At 38.0% G+C, this 12,683-nt stretch overlaps 1 protein-coding gene across 1 annotated transcript in view; it reads left to right on the top strand.

The window, feature by feature from the left end:
* Ccni (cyclin I) overlaps positions 1-12,683 on the top strand; it is a gene marked incomplete at its 5' end in the record, with an annotated part of 36,629 nt that continues 23,946 nt past the window's right edge. The window contains 2 exon segments of the mRNA XM_005388188.2: positions 1-146; positions 7,233-7,389. Coding sequence (XP_005388245.1) covers positions 7,276-7,389 — 114 coding nt within the window.

Here is a 12,683-nt window from a genome sequence, read left to right as displayed (position 1 = left end):
CCCCTCCTCGGCCGCGCGCCTCGCTCCTGGCGCGGAGGGAAGGAGGAGGCGACGCCCCGGATGCCCCCGCGTCACCCCTGGGAGGCCCGCAGCTCCGCCGGGGGGAGAAGGAGGAGGAGGAGGACGCCGAGCAGGAGGAGGAGGAGGTGAGAGCGGGGCGCCGCCGCTTCCCCTTCCGGCCTCGGGACGCCCCCGCCCGGCCTCGCGTCCCGCACTGCCCGGCTGCAGAGCGGCGGCGGCTCGGCCGCGGTAACTTTCTGCTGCCGCAGCGCGGTGCCTGTGCCGGTGTCTGTCCCGGGGTGCGCGTTTGCTCGCGCACAGCGGGGCACGCGCCTCCGCCCTCAGACGCCTAGGACCCTGCGGGGGCCCCCGGAGCTTGAGTCAGGCTGCCGGGCGGGTGGAGCGGGCGAAGCCCCGGGGTGCGGAAAGCGCGGCGGGGAGCGTGGCCGGGGCGGACGGGATGTCGGGGAGATGAGCTTTGGTTGGGTTGCACCCTGAAGAACAGATAAAAATCCCGGATTTTGAAAGCTGGGCCAAAAGCCCTCCGGTGAGCTAGGGGTTCCGTTGCAGATGATTTTTGCAGAAGTTGAGAATTGGGTAGCAAAATAGTGAAAGGTATCTGCCGGGAGGTAGGACAGATTTAGAAGCAGGTTTCTGAGTCGCGGAAACGTACTTCGTTTTTATTCTGTCCGTGAAAAACCCCTCAGCGTTTGAGCAGCAACGTTTGATGAGGCTTATCTGCCAGGCACGGTTCTTCCAGGTTTGCAGCTCATTTCAGTCCCCCAAGGACTCATTGACGATAGGGGAAGGAGCCTCCTTTTACGTGCGAGAGAACTTGAGACCCCACAAGGATAAATAACCTTTATTTTAGATATTTTTTAGTTATGAGAACCCTGTGGCCAGAATTCAGTCTCTTACATCGCGTAGTCTCCGTCCTGAACATGAATTGAAAGAATTAACAGTAGTGTTACCTTTTTCTACGATTTGCAGATTATTTGTGGTAGTTTATCTGCCACAGAAAAGAACAGACAAGTGGATTAAGAAGGAGCAGACAAGATTTAAATTGGCTAATCTGGAGCCAGAGAGACGGGCGTCTTGAAAAGTTTCTTAACACTGGTTTCTTAATAGTGATGCAGTTGATGTTGGGACGGCGGGTAGTAGACATGCGTGACCTAGTACGTTAAAGTGGAGCTCTAGTACATGTCCTGGTCAAAATTGGACACTGTGTGCGTGCGTGTTTTACTCTGATACTTCAGAAATGAGTATTCACCTTTCTTGTTCATCTTTAAAATGGGTTTAGTAATTCTAATTTAATAAGAATTACCTGAGTCAGTGTGACAGCGCTTTGACAGTAGCTGACCAAGTACATGCTAAGCATTTAGCAAGTGTAAGCTATTAAGCACGATGCGAAACTTTGGAGACTGAGTACCATCAAGGAACTCATAGTTTAGTAGAAAAGGTGATCTACAAATAATCATCACTTAGCAATAAATGCAGAAAGACGTAGGATTATGTCCAAAAACAGGTGTACGAAGGTAGGGTACAACTGCATTAATTCCAGAGGGTACTGCTGTAGACTGATGGCAATTTTAGGCAAGAGAGTGTGAGGTAGAGGAGGACACTTCAAGTTGAAAACAGTAGATGGAACGGCAGGGAGGTGAGTGAATGAGCACACTGTTTTGGAGTTAGAATTTGCTGTAGTGTCTCACTGCTAGTGCTTAAAGTCAAAGAGTGAGTAGTAGAACGGTGAGTTTCTCTTTCGAAGAGGAACTAAGAATGCACAGTTGGTATTATAATCATAAATATAGTAACTACATATTAGTAAGTTGTTTGTATTGTATACCCAGCACTGTACCACACTGTTTTCAGAGGAGTGCCTGTACGTGTATCAGTAATACTGCTTATGCTGTGCAGTGAGTATTTAATTAACTTTTGAATCAGAAATTAGAGTATTCGGTAATCATATAGAGAAAACATAGTAGAAGGTACAGTTGAGAGAATGGGAGGAGAAATTTTGAAGTTATATGTGGAATGTGGCAAACAAAATTCAGCTTGAGCATTCCTAATTTGAAAATAGGAAATGCTCCAAAATCCAAACATTTTGAATGCTGACTTGAGGCCACAGGTGGGAAACTCCTCATCCTGAAACTTTGTTTTATGCACAAAATTGAAATCTTGCCCCAAATTACCTTCAGATTATGTGTGTAAGGTGTATATAAATGAATTTCTTGCTTAAGTTTGGTCCCAAGCACATGATTTTGTATTTCAAATACCCTTAAATCGAAAAGAATCTGAAACACTTCAGATCCCAGACATTTAGGATAAAGGATACTGAGCCTGTATGGTCTTTTGCTTTTAGAAACTAAAGAACAATCAAAATTCTCCATATGACTGTGAGTGGATATACATTAGTGAGATACAATTACAGAGCTGTGCTATGAAAAATAAAATTGTATTTTTGTTTTATTCCTTAGCAGAATTAATCTAATAATCCGTTTTAAGTAGTATAAAATAGGCTTGTTCATTGTCCTTAAAAGAATTTTAAAAACTGAAACCCGTATCTTCATATGGTAGTATCTGTCTTACTGGTCTTGCAAAGAGAGTAAAAAATAGATTTCCATAAATTATGGGTATTTTAGCTTTTTGTACATAAGTAATTTAAAACAATTCTTTCACCCAGATTTTCCCATTAACTTTTTTTTTTTTTTTTTTTTTTTTTTTTTCTCCGGTACCGAGAACCAAACTCACGACCTTGCGCTTGCCAGGCAGGCGCTTTTTGCCGCTGAGCTAAATCCCCAGCCCCCTAACATTTTTTCAATTTTCTTTCTCTCCTTGTATAGGTTGCATCTATTGTATTATATAACAATACTAAAATTATCAGTGTGTGTATCCTAAGAATAGGGATATGCTCTCACAGAATCACAGAGTTTTCCATTGTAGTAAATTTAGCATTGATTTATTTTTACATGATCTGCTGTTTATATTAGTGTCCTGTGACCCAGTGATGGCTCTTACAACTGCAGGAGGAATTGGTTAGTTCCATTGTGCTCACAGTTTTGTGTAGCCTCAGTTCGTCTGGAATGTATCCATGGTTGTGACTCTTTGCTTTTGTACTATTTTTTAAACGTTTAAGCAAATTTAAACGCTTTTTACATTTAGTGTGAGCAGAGTTGTTTTATAAAAATAAATACGGTGTACTGTATTATTTTAATTGGTTTTCTTTGTACCACTAAACCAATCTTGCATTTATGATGTTGCAGAGTTTAGGTTGTTAGTATTTTGTTAAAGATTTTGCAGAAGTAATTTTCTGGAGATGTTTGTCTGGTTTTGGTAGAAGGGTAATAATTGGGCTGTAGAATTTGTTGTGAAAATTTTTTCTTCTGTTTTTTGAAAATTTATGAACAATAGTGTTAGTTTTGCTGTAAATGTTTTGTAGAATTTAACCAGTGAAGTTACCTGGGCATGGCTTTTTTAAACTAGTAAAATAAGTGTCATGGCTGTTCAGCTTTTAAGTGGGTTTGTTAGTTTGTATTTCAAGACTTTGGTCCATTTCTACTGTATTGGCTGATTTATCTGCATACAATTGTTTATAAATTTCAGTTGTAATTGTCTTTGTTTTTATGAAGTAGGTAAAAATGCCCTGTCTCTGATTTTAATAATTTATCTCCTATGCTTCTTGGTCAGTCTAACTGCAGGTTTGCCAGTACTGATCTTTTCAGAGAATCAGTTTTTGGTTTTGTTGATTTTTCTCTTTTTTAATATTTTCTACTTAACAGATTTTGTTAAGTCCATATAGTAGTATACCCATCAATGAGCATATTGATATAAACAGCAAAGAAAGTCTGTATTAATATTTGCATCTGGTTTGCTTTAGCTACAGTTTGCTGCTCTTTTAGGCTGGCTTTGAACTCACTAGGTAGTCCAGGCTGACCTCAAACTCACAGTGATCCTCCTGCCTCAGCCTCTAGAGTGCTGTGATTACAGACATCTGCCATCACACTTGGCCTTTGTGTGTGTGTGTGTGTGTGTGTGTGTGTGTGTTGAGACAGGGTCTTACTGTGTAGTTCAGAGTGGTCTTGAACTCACTGTGTAGCCCAGGCAACTTGAGACAACCCTCTTGTTTCAGCCTCCCAGATGTTTATAGGATTCTACTGTAGATGTTGCTCTCTGTGCTCATTTATACTTGGTAAACATCAGACTCGTAAGTCTTGTAAGGAGAAAATAGTGCTAAATAGTGCTTAGTGGCAGCCATTTGTTGGTTTGTGTTGGGAAAGCTGATGAATTCTGGTGAACCACCCTGTTTGGAGTAACTAGTGGCATGGAAAAATTACTGAAGTTTGATGTTTTTGATCAGAGTACAAACGTTACAGACTAAAATTAGATTGGGAAGAAATCTTAAGACCTGCAAAGTCCAATCTTCATCTAATACTAGCATTCTTCTGAGTGTCTCTTGATGGATGGTAGTCTGGTGTTTACCCTGCAGTTTTAAGGTTAGTATTTAAAATTACTTTTAGATGAAATTATGATAAACCTGCACATCACATTGTGGAAGAGCTGAGACAAGTGCTAAGTAACAAAATTGGAACATCAGAACATCTTGGCAAAATACAACTGTGTGTGGACTCTAATACTCTTGATTCTAAACAAGGATGTATATCCCCCCCCCAAGACCCTTCTTACACACACACACACACACAATGGCCTCACAGTGAACCTGAGAAAGTCTTAAAAGTTTTAGCTGAGGCTGGGTGTGGTGGCACTTGCCTGTAATGATAGTGCTGTGGAGGCTGAGGCAAGAGGATCAGCCTGGGCTACATAACAAGTTCAAGGCCAGCCTGAATTATATAGGAAGATCCTGTCTCAATAAAAAAGTTTTAGTTGACCATAAATTTTACCTGAATTGAAAATGTAGAATTGGAACTACTGTAAAAGAGCCAAAATGTCATATGAGGAACAGTTTTTCAACTATGAAAAAGATGAATCAATGAGCTTGGTAGCAGCCTTCAGATGTTTAAAGAATTGACTTGCGAACCCGAATTTTGACTTGGATGTTTTGTTTAGCTTGTGGTTGTATGCTTTTGTTTTTGACCACAGTGTTTAAACTAAAATGATTTGTGGAGTCCCTGTTTTATCCATAGTGTTGTGTTGTGGGTACAGTGAGTAATAAAAAATTGATATTCATAGACATGACTTCAGAGGAACTTTTAAGTTAGCTGGGGAGGCAGTGGAAAGCTGCCCTCAGAAGGGAAAGAAATCACATCTGACTAGAGAATCAAGAATTCTTGGTAGAAATTACCTTAAAATGGGCCTTTTAGGACAGATACTAATTCTTTTCCTTCATTTACTTTTTTTTTTTTTTTTTAAGCATGAAAATATTTCATGCTCACTATAGGAAAGTTGAGAAGACTCAGAGAGTTTAAAGAAGAAAAAGCCAGGTAGTGTGGCATACACCTGGAATTCCAGCACTGGGATGGGTGAGGCAGAGAAGTGCCACCATGAGTTCTTGGCCAGCCTGGGCTACATAGTGAGTTCAGGGCCATTTTGAATTACAGAGCAAGGCACTGACTTTAAAAAAAAAAAGTCATAAGTCAGTTAAATGGAGATAGTCTATCAGTAAAGTAGGTAGAGTATGTGGTATAGCAGAAGAGAGGATAGTAGCTCAAATTGGGGCAAAATGTGGAAATTAAAAGAGGTTTATTTGTTCATATTTTAAATTTTATCAAAACTTTGGAACTTTGTGTGTCTTAATTCTGGACATTTAAAAACAGTCCCAAATCATATGAATCTGTAGCACATAATAAAAATATATACGTAGTTGAAAACTTTTTCTTGTTTTGGTTTTTGAGATGGGGATTTGCTTTGTAGTCCAGGCTGTCCTTGAACTCATGGCCATCTTCCTGCCTGTTTCCCAAATGGTGGGATTACAGGTGTGTGCCACCACTGGGCTGCTTGAGAACTTCAGTTATGTGAGGCTTCTTATAGAAAACAGCAATTCCCTGCTCCAAGCCTTTCTCTGCCTTCTCTCACTCAGCGGTTAACTTTTTAAAACTTATAACCTGTTTCTCATGTTACATAAGATCACATTTTCAAATAACTTGCTCTATTGCTATATGTTGGTATATAGTTTTAAGTACTATCTCTGGTTTTCTTTCTATTAAATGTGAAGATAAGGGTCTTGTTCTACCTTCTAACATCCATACTTGGTCTCATCCTCCCAACGTAACCTTTTCACAATGTTTTTGAAATCTTTATATGCAGTGTCTTAATTGTTAGGCAAATCTTGTGATGAATTACTTTCTTGAGGAATATTTTTTGTGAAAGTGCCTTTTTCATTAGTTCAGCTCTCAAGTATAAAGCTCTCTGTTTGTATTCTTCAGCAACTTCTCAATATAGTTTTCTGTCACATTCAAGCTTCTCAAATCCATAGGTTTGTTTTATTATTATTTTTTTAATCTAGAAACATTCTCTTGAACTCAGTTGCCCTGCCTTGATTTAGGCTGTTACTTTTTAAAGGACTACTGAGTCTCCTAAGCTTTCTAGATCAGGTGCTGCCCAGTAGAACTTTCTGTGTTGATAGAAATGTTCCTTTACTATGCTTGTCCATTATAGTATCCATTAGTAACATTATTAAATTATTAGTATCCATTAGTAACATTATTAAAGTAGAGCTTTAGGCAAGTCTGTTAGCTGTTCAATTCAAATTTAAATCGCCACATGTGAGCACACAGTTTTTTCCCTCTGGTGCATGTGCTGTGCCACTGAGCTACACCTCAGACCTGAAGCATAATTCAAGACTTTCACTGTGAAGCAGTGGGAGCGGATTGGATTTAATGTAATGGATACAGCTTTCTAAATGAAAAATTAATGGCTGTTTTTAGGGGGAATGTTTGGGACAATTATTTCTAAAAATCCCCAATATTAAAAAGCCAGCTACTTAAATTTCTTTTGCCAGTTTTTACATGGTAGTAATATTTTGATCAGAGTTCAAAGGTTGCATTATATAGCTTTGTGTTTGTTCTCTTTATGACTGAATTTCAGATTTAAAGTGAGAATATTTTAGATAACTGATTATAATACTAATATATTTTAAAGAGTTATAAAATCTTATATTGCCTTATAACATTTTTACTTTGTTTTATGAATTGCTTAATAAATACCAGCATACTTTTATGTATGTGTATATACTTATCCTATAATTAAATAATAAGCATTATTTATATTTGATTTTATAGGTAGTTACATCAAGCTGGGTGGCAAGCAGATCCAAAGGATATCATGAAGTTTCCAGGCCCTTTGGAAAACCACAGATTGTCTTTCTTACTGGAAAAGGCAATCTCTAGGGAAGCCCAGATGTGGAAGGTGAATATGCCGAAAATGCCTACAAATCAGGTAATGATTTCTTTAGATAGATGAATTTTATTAGAAATAAGTGTATTACTGCGTACATTAAATATTATCATCTTGATACTATTGTAGAAATGTGTACCATTATGGACATACTCTGTTTTTTATTCTTTCTAAAATAGAGTTAACTTTTTGTTGGCTTGTTTTGTTATCTAAGTTATAGTCTTAGGTCCATTCACTTTCTTCATAGTCTAATATTAATAATAGTAAGGTGTCTTTATTTCTAGATATATAATTAGCTAGGGAGGTGGAACATCTTCATACCATTATCTTTTTGTTTGCTTCCTAATTAGTACATTTTTGCAGTACATAATGATTACATTCATCATGGGGAGCTGATACATATACATAACAGATCTTAATTCCTTTTTTTTGGTTTTTTGGTCTTTCTCTGGTACCGGGAATCAAACTCATGACCTTGTGCTTGCCAGGCAGGTGATGTGCCGCTGAGCTAAATCCCCAGCCCCTCAGATCTTAATTCTTTTGTGTCCCCTTACCCACCCTTCTCTCCCCTATCTCTTGATCCCCTCCCCATTTTCCAAGATCTCTCTCCCTGTTTCCTATTATCTGTTTTTTATTTTGCACCTTTATTTGTACTTTGGGTTTCTCATATAAAAGAAACTACACAGTACTTGTTTGTGTGTCTGATTTATTTCACTTAACATTATGATCTGAAGGTGTATACATTTTTCCACAAATGATTCATTTGGCCTTCTTTATGGCAGAATAGTGCTCCATTATGTATAAATGCTATATTTTCTTTATCCAGTCATCTGTTAATGGACATATAGGGAATTTCCAAGAGTTAGCTATTATGAGTTGTGCTGCTATAAACATGGGTGTGCATGTATTACTGTAATATGATGTCTTTAACTCTTCTGGGAAGATACCTAGAAGGTATCTAGGTGGGTTGGATGGAATTTCTAGTTTTAGTTATTTGAGTACTTACTGTACTCATTTCTATTGTGGGCTGGGGATATAGCGCAGTGGCACAGCACCCTCCCTGGCAAGTGCAAGGTCCTGAGTTCAATTCCTGGTACCAAAACAAAAACAAAAACAATCATTTCCATTGTGGTTGTACCAGTTCCGTTCTCATTAACTATAAAGAAACCTCTCCCACCCCACTCCTACCCCTGTAGCTTTTCCTACATTTGTTGTTATTTGATTTCTTGACTGTAGCCATTCTTTTTGGAGTAAGATAGAATCACAGGGTCCTTTTTAATTTGCATTTCTCTGATGACCAGAGAGGTTGAACATTTTTTCCTGTATTGGCCATTTGTACTTCTGAGACATGTTTATTAATTTCAGTTGCCCATTTTTTGATTGGGTCTTTTATTTGGGAGAATGTTATAGTATTTTTTTTTTAATTTCTTTTTATAGTCTAGATATTAGTTCTCTGTCAGAGGAGTAGCTGGCAAAAAATTTTTCCCATTTTGTATGTTGTCACTTCACTCTGTTGGTTGTTTCCTTTGCTGTGCAGAAGCTTTTAGTTTGATGTAATCTCATTTGTTGATTCTTGATGCTAGTTTTTGTGCAGTTGAGGTTCTGCTCAAAAAGTCCTTGGCTGTACCTATGTCTTCAGAAGTTCTACTTTCTTCAGGTTTTACCCATTTTATCTTCCAGCAGGTTGTTTCTGGTTTCATACTTAGATCTTTGATCCATTTTGATTTTAGTTTAGTACATGGACAGATTCGGACTTCAGCATGTGTTTTTAGCACCATTTGTTAAAGAGGCTGTATTCCTTTAACATATTTTTTTGGCCCCTTTGTCAAAGATTAGGTGACTGTGCTTAGGGTTTCTATATCCTCATGCCATGTGGCAGTTTTTGTACTAGTAACATGCTGTTATCACTGGCTTTGTAATATACAGTAACTTCAAATCTGAGGTTGTAATGCTTTTTGCTATACTCTTGTTGCCCAGGGTTGCTTTTGTTATTCTGAGTGTCTTTTAGTTCCTTATGAGTTGTAGGATTGTTTCTTGTAGTTGTGTGAGGAATGCTATTCATATGGGATTGTATTAAGTCTGTACAGTTTGGAAGTATGGCTGTTTTGACAATACAGTTGTACCTTGGTTCACAAACCGGATTTTTTCCAAGATTCTGGTTGCAAATCAACTTGGACAAGAATTGAGTCAAATTCAGTGGTTAGGTTCAATGTTGACCTTATGGGGAAATTTGATTCAGTTCTCGTCCAATTTGATTTACAACCAGAATTGAGAGAATTAAGTTTGTGAACTGAGGTACTGCTGTAGTGGTTTTACATACCGAGGAACAGGGTCTGTCTTTTCCATTTTCTGATGTCTTCTTTAATTTCCTTTTTCAGAACACTGTTATTTTCTTTGTTTCTTTTTTTTTTTTTTGGTTTTTTTCTCCGGTACCGGGAACCGAACTCACGACCTTGCGCTTGCCAGGCAGGTGCTTTGCCGCTGAGCTAAATCCCCAGCCCCAACACTGTTATTTTCATTACAGGGGTTGTTCACTTCTTTTGTGTTACGTTAATTTCTGTGTATTGTATTTAATCTTTCTTGAAGTTATTGTGAATAACACTAACTTTATAGTTTCTTTTTTCAGTGGGTTTCATTATTGGTGTACAGGAATACTGTTGATTTTGTATCCTGCTGTCTTGATGAATTTATTAGGTCTAGGAGTCTTTTGGTAGAACGTTTTAGGGCTTCTATGTAAAAGGATCATGTCATCTGTTAATAAGGATAATTTGACTTCTTCCTGTCTTATAGGTATCCCTTTTTTTTTCTCTTACCTGATTTTTTGTTGGTTTGTTTGTTTGTTTCTGGTACCAGGAAGTGAACTCACAAGCTTGCGCTTGCCAGGCAGGCACTGTGCCACTGAGCTAGATCCCCAGCCCTTCTCTTACCTGATTGGTATGGGTAAAATTTCAAATACTGTATTAAACAGGAGTGGTGATGGTGGAATCATCTTGGTCTAGATCCTGATTTTTAGATGAAAAGGTTTCATATTTTTCCCCATGTAGTCATTGGAGCATAAGTCTAATTTTGTCATCAGGCACATAAATGTGGGTCTGTCAGAGCCATGTTTATTCTTTAGACTATTTCTATTAATGAATTATTATAATTTTAAGAATTTTATTAAACAATTATACTTAACAGATAAAAAATCACAAGAATTAAGTGTTGAGTTTCTAATATTGATTGTTTATAAAAAAGCATCGAAATTTTCAGCATCAACTGGTTTTTGGTGTACAAAGTCTAAAGAACATCAGAAATAAATTCTCATATGAAGTACAATGAAAATACCAATAGAACTCTACAAAAAGTAATCTTTATTTCAGTTATCACACCTAAGGCAGTCTGCACACATGACAGCAGTACCTTCCATACTGACACATCGCTTACACTGATAGCACATGTGTTTTGCTTTCCTGGCCTTTTTGTAGGACTTACTTGACATCTTGCTGGTCTTACTGTTTTGTCAGGAGGTTCTTAATATATTACACAGTGTATAGTTAACAAGAATATAAACCCTCAATGAGGGCTGGGTATATAGCTCAGCTGCACAAGCACCTGCTAGGCAAGCACAAGGTCCTGAGTTCGATCCCCGGTACCACAAAAAAAAAGAAGGAAGAAAAAAAAAATGAACCTCAATGAAATAAATTATTAAATTCTTAATATGTATTGTGCATTCAGAATAAACATTAAAATTTTCACATCAGCTGTGTACTTGCTTACAAAACCTAAAAGATACATCAGAAATAAATTCCTATATGAGCTACAATGAAAATACCAATAGAACACTACAACAAAAATAATCTGCCCTTCAGGGGTCATATCTAAGGTGGTCTTCACACATGAAAACTGCATGTTTCATGCACATATCTCACACTGACAGCACATGTGCTTAGCTTTCCTTTCCTCTGTGTCGGGCTGTTCTTGCCACCTCTCTGGTCTTCCTGTTTTGCCAGAGGCATTCTACTATATCATACAATGTGTGCTTAGGAAAATAGTATATCAATAAAATATCAATAAAATATCAGATAAGTAATCAGTGCTTAGAGTAGTCATCCACATTTTCATATCTGCTGTTCACCTGCTTACAAAACCTGAAAGATAACAGCAGAAATAAAAACCTATGTGAATTCCGATGTAAATACAAACAAAAGTCTACCACAGAAATAATTTTTGCTTGAACTGTCACACCCAATGCAATCTTCACACATGAAAGTTGCATGTTCCATAAGCAAGTATCACTTACACTGATAGCATGTATGTTTTATTTTCTTGTCCTTTCCTGTAGGGCACAGTCGACAACTTTTTTATTTTCCTGTTGTTGTAGTAGGTCTTTGTGATGCTGCACCAGCCTGTTTACCTGTCAGCCCACCAGTGTGTGCCACAGTTTTTTTTGCATAGTTCACTGGGCAGAAACATTTTGTTTTTCCTCTACTGTAAATGATCTCTTAGGAGCTCCAGTCCCACTCCTCTTAAGAAAATTTCTCTGTATTATCTTGCACTTATTACTTTCTTGTGAACTATCAAATTATTTAGGCCACGCATGTTTAGGATCGAGTAAAACACAACCATTGGGCAATGCTTTGTGTTTTGATGACATAATAGTTGTTGCATAACTCATCTACTTGGCATTTGGTTTGTTCTGAAAGTTACATCTCAGGCTTCTGTTTTGTCAGGGTTTCCCTATCAGTATTTCCATCTTGGTACAATGTTGACTTCAACAGTACCACTTCGTTTTTCTTTGCCATATAGGAAGCCCGTGTTATCTCTTACTGAAATCCAGACATTGTACTGTACAATTCTTTGTCTTTAAGTTGCAACATTTCGTGTGGAATTTCTGCTTTCTTCCTATGTACAGTTCCTGTGCTGGTCAACTTGTGCTCTGTCAGCAAATGTAACATCAGTTCGAAACCATTAAACCAGTTGTCTAATGTCCCATTCCAATTAGTTTGGGAGATGGGAGCAACAAATTCTTTCACAGCATCATTCAGTTTATTACTGTACGAATAAGGACCTGATGCTGAGTTCCATGATAAATAGTCTGAATTGAAAGACTACTAAGTGTTCACATCTACAAGGGCATAAGTTTTTATGCCTTTTTTGAAAGATAAGGTCTTGCTATGTAGCTGTAGTTCAGGCTGGCCTTGAACTCATGACGATCCTCCTGCCTTAGCCTTCTGAGGGCTGAGATTACAAGCATGTACCACCACACCTGGCTTATGACATATTTTGACCCATCGCTTTTCTATAAGTCTTTTACATTCCTTTAGTCAATATGAGAAATCCCTGTGAAGTACAAC

The sequence above is a fragment of the Chinchilla lanigera genome, unplaced genomic scaffold (assembly GCF_000276665.1).
Source record: "Chinchilla lanigera isolate Chin_1 unplaced genomic scaffold, ChiLan1.0 scaffold00032, whole genome shotgun sequence".
Classification (NCBI taxonomy): Eukaryota; Metazoa; Chordata; class Mammalia; order Rodentia; family Chinchillidae; genus Chinchilla; species Chinchilla lanigera.
This window is presented reverse-complemented; position numbering and strand designations above follow the sequence as displayed.